General features: G+C 29.0%; 1 protein-coding gene across 1 annotated transcript in view; it reads right to left on the bottom strand.

Moving 5' to 3' along the window:
* Positions 1-3,908: 3,908 nt before the first annotated feature.
* LOC107452006 (transcription factor AP-2-beta) overlaps positions 3,909-23,167 on the bottom strand; it is a gene marked incomplete in the record, with an annotated part of 79,286 nt that continues 60,027 nt past the window's right edge. The window contains 3 exon segments of the mRNA XM_043043319.2: positions 3,909-4,475; positions 9,304-9,445; positions 20,495-20,613. Coding sequence (XP_042899253.1) covers positions 4,181-4,475; positions 9,304-9,445; positions 20,495-20,613 — 556 coding nt within the window.

The following is a 23,167-nucleotide window of genomic DNA, read 5'->3' as shown; positions in this document are numbered from 1 at the left end:
CTTCACCCTAAAGTAAACGATATTACTTAAATTAAGCTGATCAGATGAAGCCGTAAACTCTATCCAAAACTAAACTCGTGGCACGACAGCCCCTGGAAGACCAAGGTCTACTGTGTCCATCTCAGTTTTCTTGACATTTTGTGCAGAAAGAGATGNGCTGAACTTCACCCTAAAGTAAAACGATATTACTTAAATTAAGCTGATCAGATGAAGCCATAAACTCTATCCAAAACTAAACTCGTGGCACGACAGCCCCTGGAAGACCAAGGTCTACTGTGTCCATCTCAGTTTTCTTGACATTTTGTGCAGAAAGAGATGGTCTGGTTGGATGGTTAGCCGATCGCCCCAGTGTTTAGTTCTCAAGCAAGCTTGGTACTTATTTTATCGACCCACTGAAGGGATAAAACAGTGAGTCAACCTTGTCTTGTCTAGATAGAACCTCGACCTTGTAACATGAGCGTGCGAAGTTCTTTTACCCAGTCACGGGGCCTTAAACTAAGTCCAATACAAGAAAATTAGGGAAAGGTAATTTAGCCAGTGTGGAAACGAGGTGCCTCTCATAGCATTCTCCTCAGAAAGCAAACTTTTCTGAGGAGTAGAATTTTAAAGCAACTTAATTAATAATAATTCATTTCAATATTCGCAATTATATAATTACGAGGGTGAGCCAATAATTATCACACATTATTTTAAATTGCACTATTAAAATAATAATAATATTTATAAAAATGCTGATTCAGATAATTAAAAAAATTGTTAAAGTGTTAAAATGAGGAAATAAATTAGTTATTAATCAAAATGAATCTTTTAATAAGTTCTAAACATTAAAATAACTTTTTAATTAATAAATTGAAGATAGCATCCATAAGTGAAAATAAACAAATATTTTCGGGAAGAACGTTTTTAAATTTTTCGTTATAAACATTAGTGCTGGTGTTAATTTTATTTCATTTTGACGCATAATTTTAAGAAGAAAAATAATTTTTGTTTGCTGGTTGGTTTTATTAGACTGAGTAAAATTATAATAACTGTACCCCTCGTATTAAAACTGTTTTTATACAAACTATAAAACATACGAAACAAAGAAATACTTGAGAAATTAAGAGCAAAACATTTTGATTTTTCAGAAGGCTTGTGTTTCAGTTTTATCTTCAAACACATTTCCACAAAACATTTTTCATTTCTGAAAAAAAAAAGTTACAAAAAATAAACTTGAAATTTTTTACATGAAAATATTTTGACCAACAATGCTTGCACCTTATTTTTTCAGCGATATAAGTTATTTTTGAAACATATCTCTAAAACATATATATTTACATCACTATGAACATTGCACAGTTAAAGGACACATAAATATACCATTTCCTTAACAAATCTCGTGTAATTACTAATAAGAAGCATTCATATTTTTGTTTTGTTTATATACAGGCTGCTATCATTTCTGTACTATAGAAATAATGCCACACATATTACAGTACAGTGAAAAGACCAGTTTGTACAATAAAAGAAATAAAAAAAAAAAGTTATGGCAATTAAATAAACATTTGGCAAACAGTTGTCACGCTATTTTGAAAGCGTGACGTCAAAATGGCGTCTTTATTTACAGTACAATAGTTATGGCATACTTATAGATTTTAGAACAGTTTATTTTAAAAGTATCTAGTTCAAAAATGGATAAAGGAAGAATCAACTGTTTTTTTTTTCTGAAAGAATGCATACATATTTTTGTCATTGCAACTTTTTTAAGGATTTAATTACGTAAATCGTAATTGATGTAGCATTTGATACACTTTTTTAATCATATTTCAAATATTCAATTTCAATTTACTAAATACATTGAATAACATTTCAAATTAGAACAAATATTATTATAAAAGGAACAAAATTATTATTTTTTTTTAAATAACAATAATAAAAATATACATATTTTAGCGAAAGTATTAAACATCAGACAAAACTATTCTGCCCTGGAATTATTTTAATATTCATAAGCGTAGAATAAGGTGTTCTCTAGTACGTGAAAAAAAGAACTATGTTGTACTAGAAAGAAAAATGTTGTAAATGACCACCATTGACATCGTCGCAGGGTGGCCGTTTCCAGAATTTTCTGTCAGGGACAGCTGTGCTGTTAAATGATAAGAATACACTTCTTGTTAAAATTACAACAATTTTCCTTTCAGATTTTATTAACCCCATCCAGTATAATTAGTTTTTGTTTCAATTTCTTAATCTTATCTTCTTAAAAACGGATGAATAACAATAAAAAATTCAGTTAAACAAATTAAAAAATCCTCTTTAAAACAATCATCTGGGTTAACATTTAAAAACTATCAGGAAAAAAAGTAACGCCATAATTTTCCTGGCTTCTTCAGTATTAATTTAATTTGATTTCAATACCCACTTCAGTTTCTTAAAAAAAATATTTTATTGTATAATAATTCAGTGAAAAATTTATTGCAAATTTATCGGGATAAATTAAATAAGCAGCACCATCAGTTTTTTCATGGTAAACTTTACTGGAGAGGAAGGGAGGTGACATATTCCAAGAATACATGACATATCTGATCACCACTCTTCGACTTAAATGACAATGAAAATACGTTTTATCGTCATAAATATACTGTCAAAAATGGCAAAAATATTTTATCATTATAAATATACAGAAATTTTTTTTCAAAAAATGTATCATTGTTTAAGGTACATCATATAAAATACGAGTAATTCTATTAACAAATGATATAAAAAAATATATTACTAAGATAGGTAAATTTTTATACCCGTAAAACCATATAATACTGAAAGACTTTTGACGCAAACATAGTTAATTTAGTTTGCGTCAATTATAGAATACTTAATCTTTCAAGAAAGTTATAGTTTAATTTAGTATAAGAAGAAGATGGATTAGCTTTCAGCAAGAAACGAAAATTAATTTTAAATAAAGCAACAAATAAACTAATACCATAAGCACTTACTGTATACGTCTTGAAACAATTTTGTGATAATTGCTTATAATTTTCGAAAATTTTTATTTAAAATAAATCAAGTTACTTTAAAACAAATAAATAAGAAATTCTGAATTTTAATTAATCTGTTTAGGTAATAAGTATTGCGTAGATAATTCACTAAGACTAAAGTTACCTATATTTTGTGTAAATGTATTGTATAAAATTTTTCATTTCTACTCAAAACAAAACACTACGTTTAAGCTTGTATTTTGAAGTTTTGTATTTGGTATTGGATTTTTCAAACTTCCAAATACATTGGATAATTTTCATGAACATCAAAAATACTATAGCTGGAAATATTATCTATATATTATACATATTGTTATCTTGAACATATAAAAATTCATTAGTAAATGTTACTTAAGAAAATATTTTGGGTGTTATTGTAAAAATATTTCAATTTAGCTTTAAAAGTAGTCTTTTTGAAATTCAATACGCGTGATATAAAAGTTATCATAATATAAGTTCTTAATAAGAAATAAATATTGAAAATTTCGAAAAATACATACATGATAGTCCATTTTCAAACTTATTTGTGCTTTGTGAGTTGGTATGTATTTTGAGCTTTTTAGCTAAATTAGTTTAATCAAGAGAAGAAAAAAAATAAAACATTCAAAATACGCAAGATCATGTCAGGAAAAAATAAGTTGCGCTTTTTAAAGAAATAAATCATTACATATTATAAAAAATGAAGTTTAAACAATTAAATCAAAAACATTTTTATGAGCAATGCTGAAAAACGTTTGAACAAATAAAGTTTTATTTTAAAAAAATACTTTCATAGTAGAATTTTATACTCTACGACCCTTATAAAGAATAATTGAGCAAACATTCACATTCAATCAAAAGCATTTCTCAAAACTCATCACAATTCCAGCAAACATAAAAGTGTGTAAAATCAAATAATGTGAAAAGTGAGTCAGGCTTATTGAAGTTTGGCAATCTTGGCATTCATTGTTTTGTGAGTCATTAGAAAAATGCTGAAACACATCTTCTGAGCGAAGCACAATCTTCAGAAAATCAGATTTGAGCAAAAAGGTTTACGATCAAACCTCATAAGGCACAATTATGGTCTATAAAAATCCTTTGGACCTTAAAATTCTAGAAAAATAATCTCATGTTTTTTTTGTTGAGCAAAAGCATGTATTTGATTTTTGAATGGGACGAATTTATTTTCACTTCTGGTCATCTTTCTTCGATGAATTGATGAGACTGTTAACGTCCGCCGCTGTTACAGCAGCTTGGTTGTAGTTAGATAATTGCTTGTCCAAATATTTGATGGATTCGTTTATGTAGTTCTGTGCAGCAGACAATGCTGATACAATGGCATGGGAGCCAAATCCGTGTGAAATTAGGGAGAAATGTGTCAAGTGGCGTTGTATTTGCTGAGGAAGAATGGGTTGGAACTTAGCGTTGCAAAGTGGTGAACGGTCTTGACCCAAGAATTCTGCAAACTCTTTGATGATTTCTCTGCAAATAAATAAAGAAGTTAATACATATGTTATTCAAAATAAAAATAAGTAAATATGTTACAGGCATCTATGAACCATAGCTGCCAATATGAACGTCATATATAACATAACAGACATAACGAAATATATATTTTTTTATTCAGGGGGTGGACAAAATAATGGAAACACTTCTATACTAATATATTTTTTCACATTTCTCCCGAAGTGCTTAACGAATTATTTTATTACTTCAGAAGTGTTTAGATCATGCGATTTCTCATGCATATCAATGAAGCTTAAAGCTTTTTGAGGACTGACAATAAATAACAAACGAAAAGTAATGTTTTCGAACACCAATGCAAAAAAAAATGTAGTAATAAATTTGTAACTTGTGACAGTTATTTTGGTTTATCATGTGCAGTAATTACACAAAATTTCGCAAGCCTAGCTTTATTCATGGAGATAAGATTTTAAAAAAGTTATTTTTTTGTCTTACATTTTTCTTTGTTTAAAAAAATTAAGTAAGATTAAATAAAAATTATCTTAATTTTGCTGCGAATCGCATTTGGCAACTAATGAAAAAAGTCCGATTTGAATATTTTAAAAATTTAAAAAGCTTCAATTAACGTCAAAGTAATTTTCCTACTTTTTGAAAGAAAGTTCAGAATGATAAAAGGTTTTCTACAAATATCATTTTGTATCATAAGACAGAACTTAATAACAAATGATAATACCTTACAATAAACATTCATACACGAAGATAACTTTCATGGGGGATGATTGCCAGAAATGCCGGTGCCATTTTTAATAAATCTTGTTTTATAGTACAAAATGAAATATGTGGAAAACTCCTTATCATTTTGAGGATTCATTTAAAATGTACGAAAACTGCTAATTTCAAAACTAAGAAACTACTAAGTTAGTTGCCAAATACGATTCACTACAAAATTAAGAAAAAATATTTTTAATTTTGTTCCGCTATACTATAAATGAAGATTATTTCATTATTTAGCAGTAATAGTTATTTAAATACTTAAACAAGCAATTCTGTAAAAAATCTATATTGATTGGGAATTTTAAAAATTTTTTTTCAAATTTGAGAAATTTTTTAAAATATACAAAATTCCCCAAACGTTTGAATAAACCCAAGATACCAGGTAAAAGTGGAAGAATAAAGTAGTTTACTGAAAAATGAGTTTTAGCAACTATGTAACCTAAATCGATGAAAAATTTGAAATAATCTTACGCATTTTATCAAATTCTTCAACCAGCATTTTTGAAAGGAAATTAATGTTATGCGCTTCCCTGTTTATAGAGTTTTGGGAAAATGTTTTCATCTTTGCATAATAAATATACGTTTAAATAGTTTTTAAAGGTTAAGGACACAAGTGGTGTGCTATGCAAATTGCTTTCACTCTATTGAGATATTGTTTGATTTATTAACGATAACCCGGAACTGTGATTGAAATCCTGGCATCCATTCTAAATAGAAATATGAAATTTTTTTCTTTCCTTTTTGTCTTTTGCCTTTCTAAGCATTTAAACAACATTCATGGATCAAATCAATATGCTCAAATGATGATCGAATCCGTTTCGTTCTCAAAAACGAAGAATAAGCAGAAAAGGAAGTTGTTTGATTCTTGGGCATCAGAATTAAATCAGCATGCATAAGCAGTGAAGTGAAACGTGCGCGCGTACCTACCACATGCCAGAGGATTTTTCTTCTTCTTCTCTCTATCTTCCATCATTTATTTCAAGCAAAACGGCATGACGCTTCTGGATCAAAGTCATGCGGCACGATTCATTGTTAAAAGTTCAGAATGCTTCTTGAATATTAATCAATTTGTGTTTTTTTTTCTAAAGGGGTGGAGGAAACGATTGGAGTGTTTAGTACAGCTACATGGTTTAACTGGTTGAATATTTATTCATGGGTGATTTTTTGTGTGCACTTAAAAATATCAGTTAATAATGAAGCAAATTTTGTATATTTTTTAAGGATACCTTAATCTTGCGAATTTAAGAGCAGTCACAGAAGAGAAAATGTATGCAGTGTTCGTTTCACCAATGCGAAAAACATGTGCTTGATAAATAAAAATCACACATCCTCGGATTATTTGATTTCATGAATTTTAATTTATTTCATAAGTTGGCAGCTCAGAATTATTTCATTTGATTCAAATAAATAACATTGATTATTCAGAATCATTTGAATTTGATAAATTATTCTCAATCAAGAGTTGAACTGACATAAGACATTAACCATTTACATACACATAGCAGCCACCATCCTGTTCGTATTTTCTTTCAATGTTATATATTTTAATAAAAATCTTAGTCATTAAATCATGGCTAAAAAATATCAGATGAAGTCAGAATCGTGACAGAAAAAACCTCAAACTGGAATGAACTGCCATTGCCAAAACCTCGCCGGAGGAAACCACGGAGAATATATATATATTGTATATATATATTTNTAATTTAATTTTAATTATATAGCAATCAACGGCACAAGTACACTACGACTTAATTTAAATGAATTATTATTTTTCCAAGAAATTAATAATTGCTCATGATGCATACATTTGAATAATAGTTTTTCCTTCAAAATATTTTTAATTTGCTTCCATTATTTAAATATGAAAACAAATATAAAAAGGGAAAAAAAAATCAATCAATTGTTTACTGTGTAGTAAACTTATAAGCTTAAGCTTACTAAGTCTGAATTTCTGAGAAGAGATTCCAATGGGATTAGGGGAGGATGGATAGAGGAAGGAAAGCTACCAAATATTAAAGATGATTTATGATGACGTCATGAGAGGTAGGAGCAGAAGAGGGCTGGGCCATCAGCTCCACCCTGTCATTACAAGTCCTTTATAGATCCGGGAATTTCAGAGTATCAGGACGCGTAGAGAATTTACAAGCCGTTCAATGAGATTGGAGTTTGAGGTCATTATCATTGAAAAGTAGAGGAAGGGGAAGAACAAATAATTAGAAAAAATCTTCTCTATCACTTACAATCGAGAAAAGAAAAATTTAGATTGATTATATGGCAAAAGAGTAAAATGATGAAATCATATCACGCGGGAAATATTAATTAAAATTTAGGTCAAGAAATTAAATGAGAGCTTGGTTTTTGTAAAAGTTATTTCATACAGTATCAAGTATTTCAAAATGAATACCAATATTTTTAGGCATTAATTTTTGTTCAAATCTGCATGTCTGGAAATACTTATTAAAGATCACGATAAGAAATATTCAAGAAGAAAATAATTTCTAGCTAAGTTTTACTTTATTTTATAGCCTTCGTTGAACAGCCGACTCAAATTTTCAGGCTTACGACTACTAATGTTCAACTCCGTAGTTTTGTAATTTTGAACATAATCCGGAAGACAAGGGAGCTGCTGGAGATCAAGTATTGGGAGAAATGTGCCTTCGTGGATGACTTTTTGATGGAAGACCCGCATGTGCTTTACATGGCAAGGAAAACCATCCACGGTTAGACTGACGGCCTTTACCCCTTGATCCGTCTATCACTGAGGATAGCCAGCACTGTGGTCAGTGCAAGAAGGGTGCGGAATCGGTTAGTCATCGAACCCGGTTCACCTCAGACGAACGCTCTATTCCCTGAGCTACCACGGCTCAAATCATTGTGTATACTTGTACCTACCAGGTTATCTAATTTGTTAAGGGTGAAATATTAAATAATTTAATCCGTAAGTAGAAAAATAAAACAGCCCCGCAACAGAGGCTAATACAGCACTTTTTCATGCCCAGCGACATTATAATAGGAATGCTGAGAATGATGGCAAAGGCAATGTTGACAATGATGCAATTTCATTGCTATGGTGACAATAGCATTCACTTCACAGACGTGCTAGTACCCATCTCTATCGAAACTGGGTAGGGCTCAAGTCGCCATCGGGAATCGAACCCCTGTTTCTTAACCTCGCTGTAATATTTTAAAATAAGGCGATGTTTAACAGAAAAATACGTTTGAAAAAAGCTTTTAGTAATTCTAAATCCGATTTTTAATATTCATTAAAATGTCATTTAATGTTTCAAAAAAATGACTTTCATTTTTGCACGTGCGTAAATATTTAAAATGTATAAGAGCACAAAATGATTTTACGTATCTTTAAATGAGTATCATTGCTTCTTAGTTAAAAATGACAAGCTCTGCTCAGGTAAAAACAGCTGGTGTTAGTTTTGTATTGGTAGCTGCAAATCAGATATGAATTGACTATTCCACACCGGTTGTATATAAATAAATGAAAAAGTGAATCGAATATGATATTCATGATCCCGTGAGGGTATATGTGCACACATGTATGTTACTAAAAATAATTTTAAGTATTAAAGTAAACAAAAAAAGCACTAAATTTTAAGATAATAGTTTGAATTAATTTAGTAGCATTATATAATTGAGGCAAAAATTGTTACTTCATAAAAAATTTTGATTGTGCAATTCCGGAAAAGTATTTTAAATCGCTTCATAACTAATCGAATCCTCATGTTTTTGACATTTATTCAGTGTGAATAATATTTCATATCATTATGATGAATGAAATTTTCATTTCAAGAAATTTGCTAGATTTTTTTTATTTGTTTGATATATTTAATATGATTACAGCAGAGTCTTCTCCAGACACATTTCTTTATTAGTAAATCATTCGCAGCCATAGTAAATAATTGACATCTTGGTGATACGAAATTAAATAAACTATAATCATTGTATTCCTAAGGTTTAAAATCAGCGTTATAAAAGAAAAATATTTTGGTTAATAACGAATAGTGACATAACAGAAGTTTTTTCTCCTTCATTTTATAGAATAAAATTAAAGAATTACCTTGAATCTATAAGTTCCTGTTTCCTTTTGTAAATGAGTGCTGGATCTGTGTAATTCCTGGAGAGGTATTCGGCTACTTGTCGGGCAGGGAATTCGGCGTCACAAACATTTCCAAAATCTCTAGCCAAGTGAATAGCCTCACCTGAAATGGACATTTACTTAGTCATTACAATTATGCATATCATGTACTTTATTATTACATTGCCCCTCCCCCCTGTTCTATCATGACTTTTAAGGTATAATAAAAAGCGCAATTCAATACGCTACAGCTAGAATTGTATATAAGAGTGCACATCGTACAACCCGCTGTCTTCTGAATAGTCAACAAGCACTAAATACCATATAAATGAAATTGAAAAAACGTCAAAAGCATAAGAAAATATGAAGCTGTTTTTCGAATGCGTAAAATTTCAAATTCTTGTTTCACTTCAGAAACAGTACATACATATTTTTTCTAATTCTTTAAAATAAATGGATATTTCTTTACGGAATAATTAACTTCCAATGTATTGATACAAGAATCGAATTAAATTGGGCTCCTAAGAGTATTAAAGAAAAAATTTTTTCTGTGATCCTCTTTCGAGAAAAGCAGTGCAATACTATTAAAAAACTGAAAATGATAATGTAAGGGCATGTTATAACAAATATTTTTTTAGTAAACTGATAATCACTTTTTTTACTAACTGTTCCTAAGAGAACGACCACTTCTATTGAGGTGTCTTAAATGGAGATAACTCATTGCATCCTAAATTGCAATAAATTCATAGAAAATGCTGATTAGGGTAATTTTTTTGTGCAAAAAATAGAGTTTTGTTTAATGAAGTTTAAGTAATTAGACAGCACATTTATGCCGAAATGTATGATCAAATAAACACTCTTAAATTTTCGAAACAAAATTTTCAATCTTTATGCAGTTACCAGTTGATAAAATGCATTCTTTATGCATGCAGTTACAAGTTGACAAGTTGATAAAATGTCAATAATGAAGCCGTTGCGCAATTTCAAAATCTTTACTCGTACAAATAAATTTTTTCAAATCAAAAACAATTTTTCTTGATCATTCAATCCATTAAATGAGTTTCCTTAAAATGAAAATAGACCTTTTTTCATTTATCTTTAAAAAGTTTGATAAACAGCCCTGCACATAAAAAAATGAATAAATAATAATAATTTTCATTAAAAAAAATCAAACCATTGCGTAGTTTCCAAGAAAATAGTTAACCATCTCACAAAAGCAAGATGAGATGATGTACCCAAGATGAGAGTTAGGTCAACTCACGAAAGAAAATTATTTTTACGTTCATAATTTAAGAGTTTTTCTTCTGATTGGAAACTAGAAAGTATGCCATATATTTCTAATCAAATGAATGAAATAATTTAAGAAATATATACCTTTTCCGGTCAAAAAATTGCAAAGAAAGTGAAGTATGCAGATTCTAGGTAGTGTGTTGATATTAGATACATGTTAAGCAATAAAATTAAATCAAAATTAACAAAAAAAAAAGAAAGAAAGAAATGATTGCATACAGTAGGTAACAATAAAAATCCATGTTCGTAGTACTTCCACAATATATATATTTTTTTTTAGAAATACTTTAAGAACTTTAAACTTTAAAAGAAACTTTATTTTTCACGATATTTACACCATTTTAAAGATTTCACATTTGCCTGCTTTTCTGCATAATCACAGTTCCTTTCTTCAATTTTTTACAAATACCATGGCTGCTTTTGCTTGCCCATGTCATAGCAGTTTACCGCCATGTCCTTGAGAAGCATCAAACCTCACCTTTCACCTTGTTATTGAAACTGAATGTCTTTCCGGAAAATGTTCCCTCAATTAGGATTCAGACGGTATTCACACTGGGCTCAGTTTACAGTATGGGGTGTGCGTATGATGATTTTCCTTTTAAATTGCTGCAGGAGAGGGACGATTTAACAAACGGCGAATCAATTTCAACGGACGTGGTGAAAATGAGGTTCAGCACTTTTTCTCAAGAACAGGGCTAGTATTTGGAATGACATAGGCAAATTGAAATCTCCACAGCGTCTACCACGGTAGCAAAAATACATTGACTAAAGTGCTGATCACGAAGAAAATTTGACAAATGTTCAACCTTTAAACTATAGTAAGTATTATAGAAAATGAAAGGGTTTTTGCACTTCTAAAAAAAAAAGAAAAAAAAAAAAGCCTACTTTTGGGTTACCACGTAACTGATTACACTACTCCCGACTTTAATCACAAACTTTCCTTTTCGTGTGTTCTGCGAAGTATTTTAAAAATTAAAAGTAGCTAGATTTTTTAAACTTAGGACGCTTTGATATGACAATTGGAATTTTTCAATATCGAAATAATATTCCAAAAATTTAGGAAGTATACTGTTATTACTTTAGAGTTTTGGAAGATTTCAGATTAAATTGCTCTTTGTTCAGGAATTCGGAGAATAACCTTAAAATTCGGCTATCGGGCATGTTAAACAAATGTAAATACAAAATGATTTTTTTTACAAAAATCTTGAATTTAAATTACTTTACTTAAAATAAACTCAAGGTCACAAAGATTCAACTACCTCGGTTTTTCAGTTACAAATAGAGAATATACAAATAATAAAAATGCTGAATCGAGAACGAATAATAATGGCAGCTGGAATAAAGAAATTCCACTTAAACTTGATCCTGATAAGCTCAGTTCTAACTATTTACATTTTTATGACAAAATATCTCATCAAACATTAAGATATTGGATGCATGCATATTAAGATAATATTTGATACATATAAAAAGTAAAGAAAAAAAATAATAATAACAATGCAGCTATTTTACAAATGCAACACCGCCATTAAAATCAGGAATACGCGAACTTAGATTTTCCGTGAATGTTTTCATTCATACTTAATTAAGACATCTACCTTTAAGCGCCAACAAAAACGTGAAAGGCGTGGGAAGTGGTGAAATTAAGACAGAGTTGGTGCCAAATAACTGCCAAGTTATTCTTGACCTTATGGAAAAACAACATTTATTGGATGGAAAAAGAAGACAAGTGAGAAATGTAATAATAAATAAATGTCAAAAATTATATAAAGAATGCGAAGTTATGGAGCTGTAAAGAAGCTTAAATTGCTGTGGAAAACGTCAACATGTGTTTCGAAATCCAAGCACATAACTATGTGTAAAAACTCTTCTGAAGCGAATCGCGTTTTATTTCATTTCTGTATTTTTATCTCACAACTCGATCTTCATCATTTCAAAATTCTTCTTTTTTTACTTTTGCCGCCGCTTTTTATTTCCCACAGTTTTTCTTTACTCTCACAGTGCGCAATCTAGCATCCACGGCAGTGCTCTCTAATCTTGGTCCGGTTTTTTACCCATCTTTCTTTTTATAAATGATGACAGAGTGTTTAGAATACCAAATTTGTTCGCGACTCAAGAAGATGGATTCTTTAAAGAGGGGTTGAGACTGCGTCCTACGGTTTCGACAGAGTATCAATGTGTAACAAAACCGATCTGCAAAACATAGCCGAAACTTCACTTGAGGGAAACAAAATAATTATTTTTCCCTTTTCAAATTTAACTCTTTGCTGGAGATCCACAATCTCTATTATTTAAAAAAAGAAGGATAAAAATGGTTTTTATATACAAGGATTTAAGCTAATTTTTACAGTTTCGACTGAAAGATATATATTCCATATAGATCAAAACTACTTGTAAAAATTTTAAAATTTAAGAAACAATTTAACAGCTGTTCATAGTGAAATATTTTAGTTTAGAATAATTTTATTTAAAGGTGTGAAAAATTCGTGTATATCACAACGTGTGCAGTTATCATTCATATTAGTCTAAATGTAAGAGAATGATTTAAAAAAGACTGAATTCTGAAGGGTGATCGAATTTTTGGCATCATCACATTTGCATGTGTTTGAGAACAATTGCTTCCCCCCCCCCCCTCTATTAAATTCCAATTTTTTCATAATACCTTATAGTGATTTTTTTAAAAAAGATTTGTTCAAAAAATTAGTTAACTAATAATTATAAGCAAACATATATTAAAAAAAAATCGTTTTATTTACTTTTATTTTTTTGTAATTTTTATTTATTTTAATTTTATTGAGTTTTTTAAGTTTAAATTTTCTAACAAATTTTTTGACAAAATAACTTCGAGAGTTTCAAATTTAATTTTCCTGAATCAGAATTTTTCATTTTTATTTTAAAAGAGTAGAGAGCAAAATTTTTTTTATTTATTGAAAACCGATTCGGCAGTTTCTTATAAATGACCACAAGTTTATATTTTTAATTTTGGCTGGATAGTAGCTACCAGACTTATTACAACTACATTTTTGCAAAGTGCTTCTTAAAGAAGGCAATTTTTTGGTTATTTTGATTGCTAAAATCCATAAATGAGTACTTGAATTCAAATTTATATCCCAATTATTCTGCAGTATTTGACATTCTTAACAAATTTTTTATGACAAAATTATGCCAATATAATTCTGCGATAAACAGTTTTTAATAAGTAGTTAAAAAGTAAACCGTTGATCTGTTTTTAAATTTTTGTTAAGTATCTTTGTTTTTATGCAATTAACGTTAAAGGAATTTTTTAGCGTCATCCAAATTTATTTTCATTATTTTAAACTGTAATGGAATTATATTGTAAAAAAAAATAATATAAAAACTGAGAAGCGTGTAGTATTAAATTACTTACTCAAAATCATAAAACGCATTATTATATTGCTGTGAATGTTTGGAAAAAAAAATCGTAACAGTTCTAAAAAAATATCAAGCCCTATTTCTCCGTAATTAGTATAGAGATCTCTTTATAGCTCAATACCTTTTTTGAAAGGTATTTAGCTGTCTAATAATACTATATCATCAAAAGTGTTTACATTAAAATATCAAGGAAACAATCAATGATATCTAAAATCAATTATGCCGAGGGTAGAGATCTCTTAGCAAATCAAGAGAGTATCTTTAAAATAACAAGCTAGTAACTGAAGAGGGTTATTTTATGTCTCATATTAGTAACTAATTTTATCATATGCTTATAGTATAGATTCTCTTTTTCCATCTGCATGTCCTTTATTATTTTTTTTATTGTTTTTTTTATTGTTTTTTTTATAGTTGTCAATAGGTCAAGTTTCGGTTGTAGATAAAACTTGAAGTAATTTATTTTCCATTATACATAAATATATCTGCTATTATAACCTCTGATTCCGGAAATGTAATTCTGTAATTTTTTTAAACAAAGAGATTGATCAATTTTTTAAAGCATGAATAAGTGTTATTTATATAACCTGATTAAAATAGGAAAGAAAAAAAAATCACATGCTTTAATGCATTTTTCAAAGATTAATGCTCCTTGCAAAATATTATCTTTTACAAAAGTAACATTATACTTTATAAGTAACGAAATAAATTCAATTGATAATTTCTGTACCTGTCGAACATTACCTCCAATTCAAGTTTCTTTCATTGCTCATTTATCTAACAAGTCACGGATTTGAAGGAAAAAAATTAACGAGAAGTAATTTTATTCTACAATTTTCGCTCGTAGAATAAGTAATAATGTTAAAAAATACATACAGTCTTTATCAAAAAGTATAATTTCTACCTAGGAAAGAAAAAAAAAAGAGAAACGCGTAAATCAACAGCGTTTTGAAGAAACGTTTTTTCAACACTGTATCTGAGACAACAAGTATGTTCTATTTAATGTCCGAACAATAAGTTGAACAAGGGGTCATTTTTTTTTCTTTTACGTCATTGAACTCTTTTCGGTAAATTATTTTTTTTTCTTCTGTAATTGAGCAATGAAATTTTAGAATAGAATTTTAGAATAGAACTACGGAATACGCACCAACAATATTTCGGGAATATAGTTGTAATAGAACATGTCTCTATTTTATATTTCCTGTTTGATTCCTGGTGAAGATCTTGAATCTTAGCACTAATGGAAAGATTTGTATGCGAATGCAACTTTTGAATAGAGCGCGAACCTTGAACTTGGCTAATCCTTATTTTTACAGACGGAATATGAGGTATTTATCGCAGAAGAACAAGTCCGAAATGACTTTAGCTTTTGAAATGCATTATTTCCGTAAAAAGAAAGATGGAAGAAAGAGCTATTACTGTAGAAGATAGAAGCTTTTATGTACGACTCCATTTGACTCTATGGAAAGAAAAACTTCATTTTACCCAAGCCTTTCATGTAATAGTTTTGATTCCGCTTCGTCTTTGTTTCCTTTTCTTTCTTTTTTGTACACAGCATGCAATGTTGTTTATCTTAAGAACTTAAAAATTATATTCCTCGAGAAAACAAGTTTAAATAAAGTCTTTGAACCAAAAAAAGTCTTCCTTTCGAAGTTTATACCACAAAAATCATTTTTTTTCTTTTCGGTTATGTAATGTTTCCTTATCCAGCAAATTGATCAGAAAACTGGTGAAAAAATATTTATGTTTATAAATGGTATGTTTTTCTTTTAAAGTTTAAAAAGTTATTGATGTATTTGGAGAGGATTGTGAACTTATAGTCTGTTTCATGAACTTTGAAGGTTGGGGGAGAATGTGTTCTCTCTGCCTTCTCAATACTAATTCGCCGTGGATTTAACCCAATCATAATAATAATTCTATCACAATAATACGATCAAAATAATATTCTGTATAATAAGCTTTTAGAATAGATTTTCTTCTATCCTCTTTATACCCTTCATTTTTTTATTAGTATTTATTAGTTGGTCAAGTTAAATATTCAGTTCTCTCAGCTGCAGACAAAACTTGAAGTAATTTATGTTCTATTACACATAAATACACCCGTAGCTGTATTCTCTGTTTCTAGAAATATACTTCCGTATTTTTTTTAGAAAGCAAAGAGATTGATCAGGTCATTGAAGCAGGAATAAATGTTATTTATAAAACCTGATTAAAATAAGAATGAAATAAAAAATCATATGCTCCATGAAATTTTTTTTTGCCTAATAAGTCCTCCTTTCGTAGTTTATAAAAAAAATCAGTTTTTCAGTTATATAATGTTTCTTTACCCAACAAATCGATCAGGAAACTGATGAAAAAATATGTTTGATTATAAATGGTATGTTTTTCATTTAAAGTTCAAAAATATTGATGTTTTTGAAGAGAGGACACCAATAATTATTATGATTTTACTCTGCTTCATGGACTTTCAAGGTTGGGGAAAAAAGCAAAAATAACGATTTTCTCTCTGTTTTCAAAATACCAATGAGTCGTGGAAACAAAGATTAACACAATCATAAAAATGATTCTCGAAAATAATCTTTATGATAATTTTTGGCGAACTCCCAAAGAAACTCATTTTTGATTAAACAGAGCTTAAGTTAGTTAACTATTACTGTTGTTAAAAAAATATTCCTTTAATCCTTAAAAAAAAAAAAAAAAAAAAAAAAAAAAAAAAAAAAAAAAAAANCTGTTGTTAAAAAAAATTCCTTTAATCCTTAAAAAAAAAAAAAAAAACTATTTTTTTGAGCTTTAGTGGATGAACTGGTCGGAGGGAGTTTCAAAGTAAGCAATGAAGAGCATTTACAAATTTTAATGTTTTTCATACTATTTAGCTGACAAAGAAATACCTTGTTTTACCAGAAATTACTTTGTTTTACAAATATTTATACAATGTTTCTCATGGTTATTACTACATCATGAACAATTTCCTAATGTAATATTGAAAAAGTAATTTTTTTCTTTCTGAATTTAAAAAGAATTAAGCTGTTTTTATATAACGCAGGAAAAGCATAAAAAAATACAAAATGCTAATGCATGAATGAATCGGATTGAATGCAGAGTTTAATTCTGCAAGAGTTGGAAGTCTGCACCAAATGCAAGCACCACCTCTTGCTCAAGGAAAAGGAATATTAAACGGTGTAACAAGTTGAGTCTCATTCAATAAGAAAACAAAGGATGATCTTTAGGTTAAGATGCCGTATATGCTATAGCGTTTTCAAGTTTATTCGAAGAGGACAAAAAATAGATTAGAAATATAGAAAAAATAGAACAAAACCACTAAAATATAATGTAAATGCATAAAAACACACATAAGAACTTAAAAGAATATGAAGCAACATATAGAAACACCAGTAAAAAATCATTTTGATCAGACTGTATTTTCTTTTTAAGTGGGGAACTTTTTTTAAATTTCAGTTTAATTAGTTAATTAGTGAATGAGTCAATTATAAATTAGTTTAAGCTGTTAGTTTAGTTAAATTTCAGCTTGAAAAAGGCTAAAATTTAAATCATTAAAAAAAATAATAACTGCTAATGTTTGCACACTCCTATTATAATACTCTGAGGTCATTATTAACTCATATGTCTTGTAGATATCATTAGTTTCACTGCTAAACAGGATTGGATAAATATGTTACAGTTTAGTAGCAGAAAACATCCAGTTTTCTGTAAAGATCTCTAAGTTATTGTGAAGTTTTCAACAACCACCTCCCGTCATTGTTGTTGCATAACAAAGTGTTAAATTGTAGATGATAGTAATGAAGGTTCTTAAATTCTCTTTTACAGTCTATTAATATTTCTTTTTTCAACTATAAAATAGAAGTTCCGTCACCACGCCTGCATGATTGAGGTAAATAAAAGAAGAAAAAAACACGGATGAAGAGGCCAATTATGGAAATTACAGAAGATCGAATCTTGATAAAATGCAATTATTTTTGCTATAGCGAGGATAATTAACTCGAGTTCAAGATATTGCACAAAAATTCGCCAACGAAGGTCGGGATTAAAAGTTGTTCGTAAATAGAATTATTTTTTATTTACTGTGCGACCATAAATAATTATAATATTCGTCATTGTATTAACTGTGATACTGATGTTAGCCTATCTGATAATGGATGTAGGAAAAAAAACAACAATAAGAAATGATAGAATTCGAATTGTAGATAATGGTTAACAGATGAGGATTTTTATGAGTGGAATCAGTATTTATTTAATCTCAATGAGAAATTAATAGATGAGTTTAATAAAACCTAATTCTATCAATGATTTAGCGTTAAGTATTTAATGAAGCAATTGAAAAAATTTTCATTGGACATCTGTTCCAAATGTGAAGTTACAAATTTTACAAATTTACTGGAAAATAAATTTGTGTATTTTAAGAAATGTGATGATGCTAATAAAAAGACTTTACTGTTAAGGGGCTAAAGGGTTGCTTATGAATTTTTATTGCACTGTTTTTAATCGGACATTACTAATTTATCATATTCTTGTTGCGAAATTTGACAAAATAAAAGTCTGTCGAAGAAAAAATTTATCTTAGTAGCGTCTCATGAAACATTTCAAAAATTTTCTTGTATATCGTTTTCTAAATGGCCTATTACTATTACAAATTTAATATATTCATGGAAAATAAATTGGATGTTTTTAGATACATCATTAAATCAAAGAAATTTTTTTACACTTCTTATTATTAGTTAAGTAGCTAATGAAACGTTTAATAAATTTTTTGCGCTGTTTTCAACAGGGCATTACAAATTTATTACATTCTTGCAAAATAGATAAATCAATTTCTGAAAATGCAATTCTACAAATGGAGCTTTTTTTTTTTAATTAGTGTTTAGCATCTAATGAATATTTAATAAATTTATTATAACATCTGTATCTAAAGAGGTATAGCAATTTTAAATATATTCAAAGGAAATGAACTGTAAATTTTTCGATAGTCATTTCAGCATAACAAAAAGGTTTAAATAAAGTGGTTTGTGAAAGGTTATTTATTTGACAAAATTGTTGAATTCTAGAAGCGAGGATGAAAAAAATTTACCTAAACCTTGAGCCATATAATTTCTCACATTAGAATGTATGTTTGTTTTTTTCACTTTTAAAAAGAAATGTGTATCGATTTCCTACCTCATTAGAGTGTGATAAGATAATATAGTTTAAAATAAATAAGAGAATTCGATTTTTAATTTTCATTCTGGTAGAAACTAGTTTCTTATTATAATTTTCTTTTAGATTTATAATTAACCTTTCATGCTATTTGATATAAGCCTCGAAATAGACTTTTTTTTTTTTATTGAAAGTCGTAAATTTGACTCGAATTCTTTTGTCTGGTTTGATAAAAAAAATAATTGACCGAGTTATACATCACATAACCAGTCATTTGAGTATTTACATAGTTTTAAAAAGTCAAGAATTAGCATAAAGCGGTGTTTAGAATTTAGTCTACAAGGTAGTCTATTGTTGACAAGCATCTTTTTTCATCAAGTCTATCAGTTTTTATAGCAAATAAAGTAAAAAATGATACATGGTTAAGTGATGCATTGTACTGTTCAAATGCAACTATGTGTTTCATAAAGTTAAAAAATTATTTCTAAACGAAGCTGTTAATAAGTCTTGAGAAATATTACACTTTAACATACATAATAAGGCAAATTAAAAGGTAAATAGGCTATAACACCATGAGTTCAAAATAAATGAAACTCTTAACATTTGCTAAGCAATATAGGACTCATATAAACAAAGAATTATTTAAGCTTTTCGGATTCATTAAAATTATTGATTAAAGTGCTCCAAAATTTAATTTATATTGCTCTTACAATGTTACTAGTGATGAAAAGAAACATAAGTGATTCAACAACTACTTACAGTTGAAAACTTAAATAAAATTAATGATTTGATGAGCAACAGTTCGTGAGAACGGGAATTAGTATCCAGCCGGCCGAAGAATTCCCCGTGTATTGAATGGTAACTGGTGCACACGTAAAATCTGGCGGGGTCACAAAGTCCTCCAAGTTTCCATAACAAATCAGTACCTCTGTGAGTACTGATCCAGGAGTTTTCTTGTCTTCTGGATTGAGTTCAAAATATTGCTATTGCTATTCTGAAAACTCGTGAAAACCGGAAATTTTATCGGACAAATATTTCCTCCCAAATTTGTTTAGGAATTTATTTATTTACTTATAAATTTTTTTTTACGATCTATAAACTATTGTTGAAACTCATGAGGAATGCAGAGTCTGTAAAAAGAAGATAACAATGAAATGCAAAGGACGCCGATATTAAATTTGATGTAAGAATTAAAATGTTCAAACATAACATAATAAAAGTTAAACATGTTCCCGCTAAACTTTTACATTTGTTTCGAGCATTAAGAACATAATCGAAAAATCTTCTAAAAAAAGATGAATGAGACAGAGAGATAGCTAAACAAAAAGAAAGAAAAAAATCATACCTTCAACCAGTGATGTAAGGAGGGTGACATTGGCGGCTTTCCGCCTACCTGCCGGCAGGTTAAGGCCAATCTTATCCAACTTCTCCCTCAGTGATCGACCCCCGTTTTTAGACTTGGCCCTGTAAGAAAAAACAAAAAATGAATCTTCATTCAGTATTCTCTTCATTCAATAGTCTCACAATTAGCCTCAGGCATTGATGTGCTCTTACTTCAGACAACAAAAGCTACAAGAAATGAACTTCCTGGTTACAAAGCCGTAATTTAAAAAAAAAAAAATTTTTTTAAAATTTTTACCACAGAAGTTTTTTGTGGGCAAAAGTAATCAATGCATGAATTGCACAAATTAGAAACAAGCAATTTAAATTTCTTAATATCAAGCTACGATTTAATTATTTATAAAACAGAAAAAGAAAGAAAATTTTATTTCTCTAAGGCTAAAGCCCGTTAACGCAATAAGGAAAAAGCATTTTCTCAAAATTCGACTGAAAAAAAAAAGAATAATAGAGGATTGGAAGTTCTATAATGAATGCTGCAACATTTCAGAATTATAACTTTTAGAAATCTGTGCTACAATATTTCAAACCCCAAAAAAGTTTTTTTTCAAAGGCCTCGTCCTTATACACTGGTTATCATAAATTAAGGAAAATTCACAAAAATCGCGATAACTCAAGAAATTACACATGGAATTTTATGAAACTTACCCACAATATACAACACATAGNCAATATTTCAAACCCCCAAAAAGTTTTTTTCAAAGGCCTCGTCCTTATACTTCAAAATTATTAACTAAAAATTCCGCTCATGAAAATTGTATCTATATAACTGTTAATTTTATAAAGTTTTAAATTATATAACAAATACTATAATGAAAAATGAAAGGAGGTAATCTATGTAATAAAATAAAAGAATGATTATTTTGTGAAAATTAACAGCCATAAATATTATTTTTTTTCATTCTTTATTTTTCTTCATCCGGAAGACTATGTCCTTTAGCTACAATAGACCAATTTTACGGATCGAAAATTTTCAACTAAATTTCTTCCTCAATTTTTTTTTTCCTTACAGCAGAGTTCGCGCCTTCTTTAAAAGCTTCTAAAAAAGGGGAAAAAAATAAGTGGGGAAAAAACTCCCACGCATTCACTGTTCTTTTCTTCAATGACTGAACAGCAAATGCAATAAGGTGTACGAGCAAATGATTCTTAATAGCCTAATTTTTTTCTGGCATTTTTTTTCTCCATCACTTAGGGAACTAGTTTCCTTCTTGCGTCGTAGCAAATATTTTTTTTACAGGTGTAGCCATCATATTTTTAACTAGATACCAGCAAATATTTTTCTCAAATAATTAGCATTATGATTGCTTGATAATGATGAATGATACTACGTTATAATTTTTTTGTTATCTCTTATTCACTGTCTAACGTAAGAAATTCTTGATTCTTAGTCCTTTTGTATTAATAAAGTTACTTTGCATTTATTATAAAAAAATTAATTTAAATTTTAAAAATTTTTGTTCAAAATAAAAATTAAAAAAATTTAGCAGTTATGAAAGGCAGGAAAATCTCAAGGTGATGGGACCAGATTTGCCCTAACTTTAAGGCAAACAAGGGTCTCTTTCTTTTTTACCCATGTTTACTCGGAGGTGGGACCTCTCCCCAATAAAAAAAAAAAAAAAAAGAAAAGTTTGCGAGCATTAATACCATTTATAAAATGCCACTATAATATCATATATAAAAGTTTTCCAGAATAAATAACTAATTAAATGGGCATTCTGGTTAGTATAGAAAAAGCTATGTTAAGAAATTCTTTAGAAAAAGTCTAACTTTTATCCACACGTGCGTCGCATGGATTCACTGACTTATATACTTTCTTCTATTCTCGATACTCGATATACAAGGGCGCCGGCAGCGGGGTGCAAGGGGGTGCACTTGCACCCCCCTGGCTTTTTTTTTAAAGCAATTAAAGAGACACAGAAAAATTTTGTTATAAATTTTTTTTATTAAACATATTTTCATGGAAAAACAAATAATTAAGTAATTATTGATACATAACAATTAAAAAATTGTTTAATCAAACAAGAATTGTAAACGTCTTGTTTGCTGTCCAAATCTGTTTTTAACTTTTTCAAGGAATTCTGAGTCATCTTTGATTCTTTTTTTATGCACACTGAGCATTCACAAACTTGGAAGATATCTGAGTTATATTTTTAAATTTCATTTAATAAAATGTAAATAATATTATATTTTCCATTAGTTATTCAATTTAACAAAGATGTATAACACAAGCTGACTTCTCGCAACTGTAAAACTTCATCAACACAATAAATACCAATGTAAAGCGTGCACAAACACGTTAGTATACGAAACTACTGTTTGTAGTTATTTGTGTTTCAAAGTCAGTGGCTATGCCAGCGCCAGCGCGATCGCTTCTGAGCAAAATTTGTAAGTACAAGAAATTCGTACTTTTTTTAAAATATCTTGCTAACAATGAGGAAATGTATCTTGAAAAACTGAACAGATGAAAGTATATGTAATAACAAAACAAAATGTAATAGCAGAATATTTAAATTTTTTTTCGGGGGGAAGGGAGGGTAGTTTGTTAGAGGGTTGCACCCCCTTTTGTATTATTTTGCCGGCGCCCTTGTCGATATATATATATATATATATATACTACTAA

Source organism: Parasteatoda tepidariorum, chromosome 4 (genome assembly GCF_043381705.1).
Source record: "Parasteatoda tepidariorum isolate YZ-2023 chromosome 4, CAS_Ptep_4.0, whole genome shotgun sequence".
Classification (NCBI taxonomy): domain Eukaryota; kingdom Metazoa; phylum Arthropoda; class Arachnida; order Araneae; family Theridiidae; genus Parasteatoda; species Parasteatoda tepidariorum.
The sequence above is the reverse complement of the archived record's forward strand: the minus strand, read 5'-3'. Positions and strand labels throughout refer to the sequence as shown.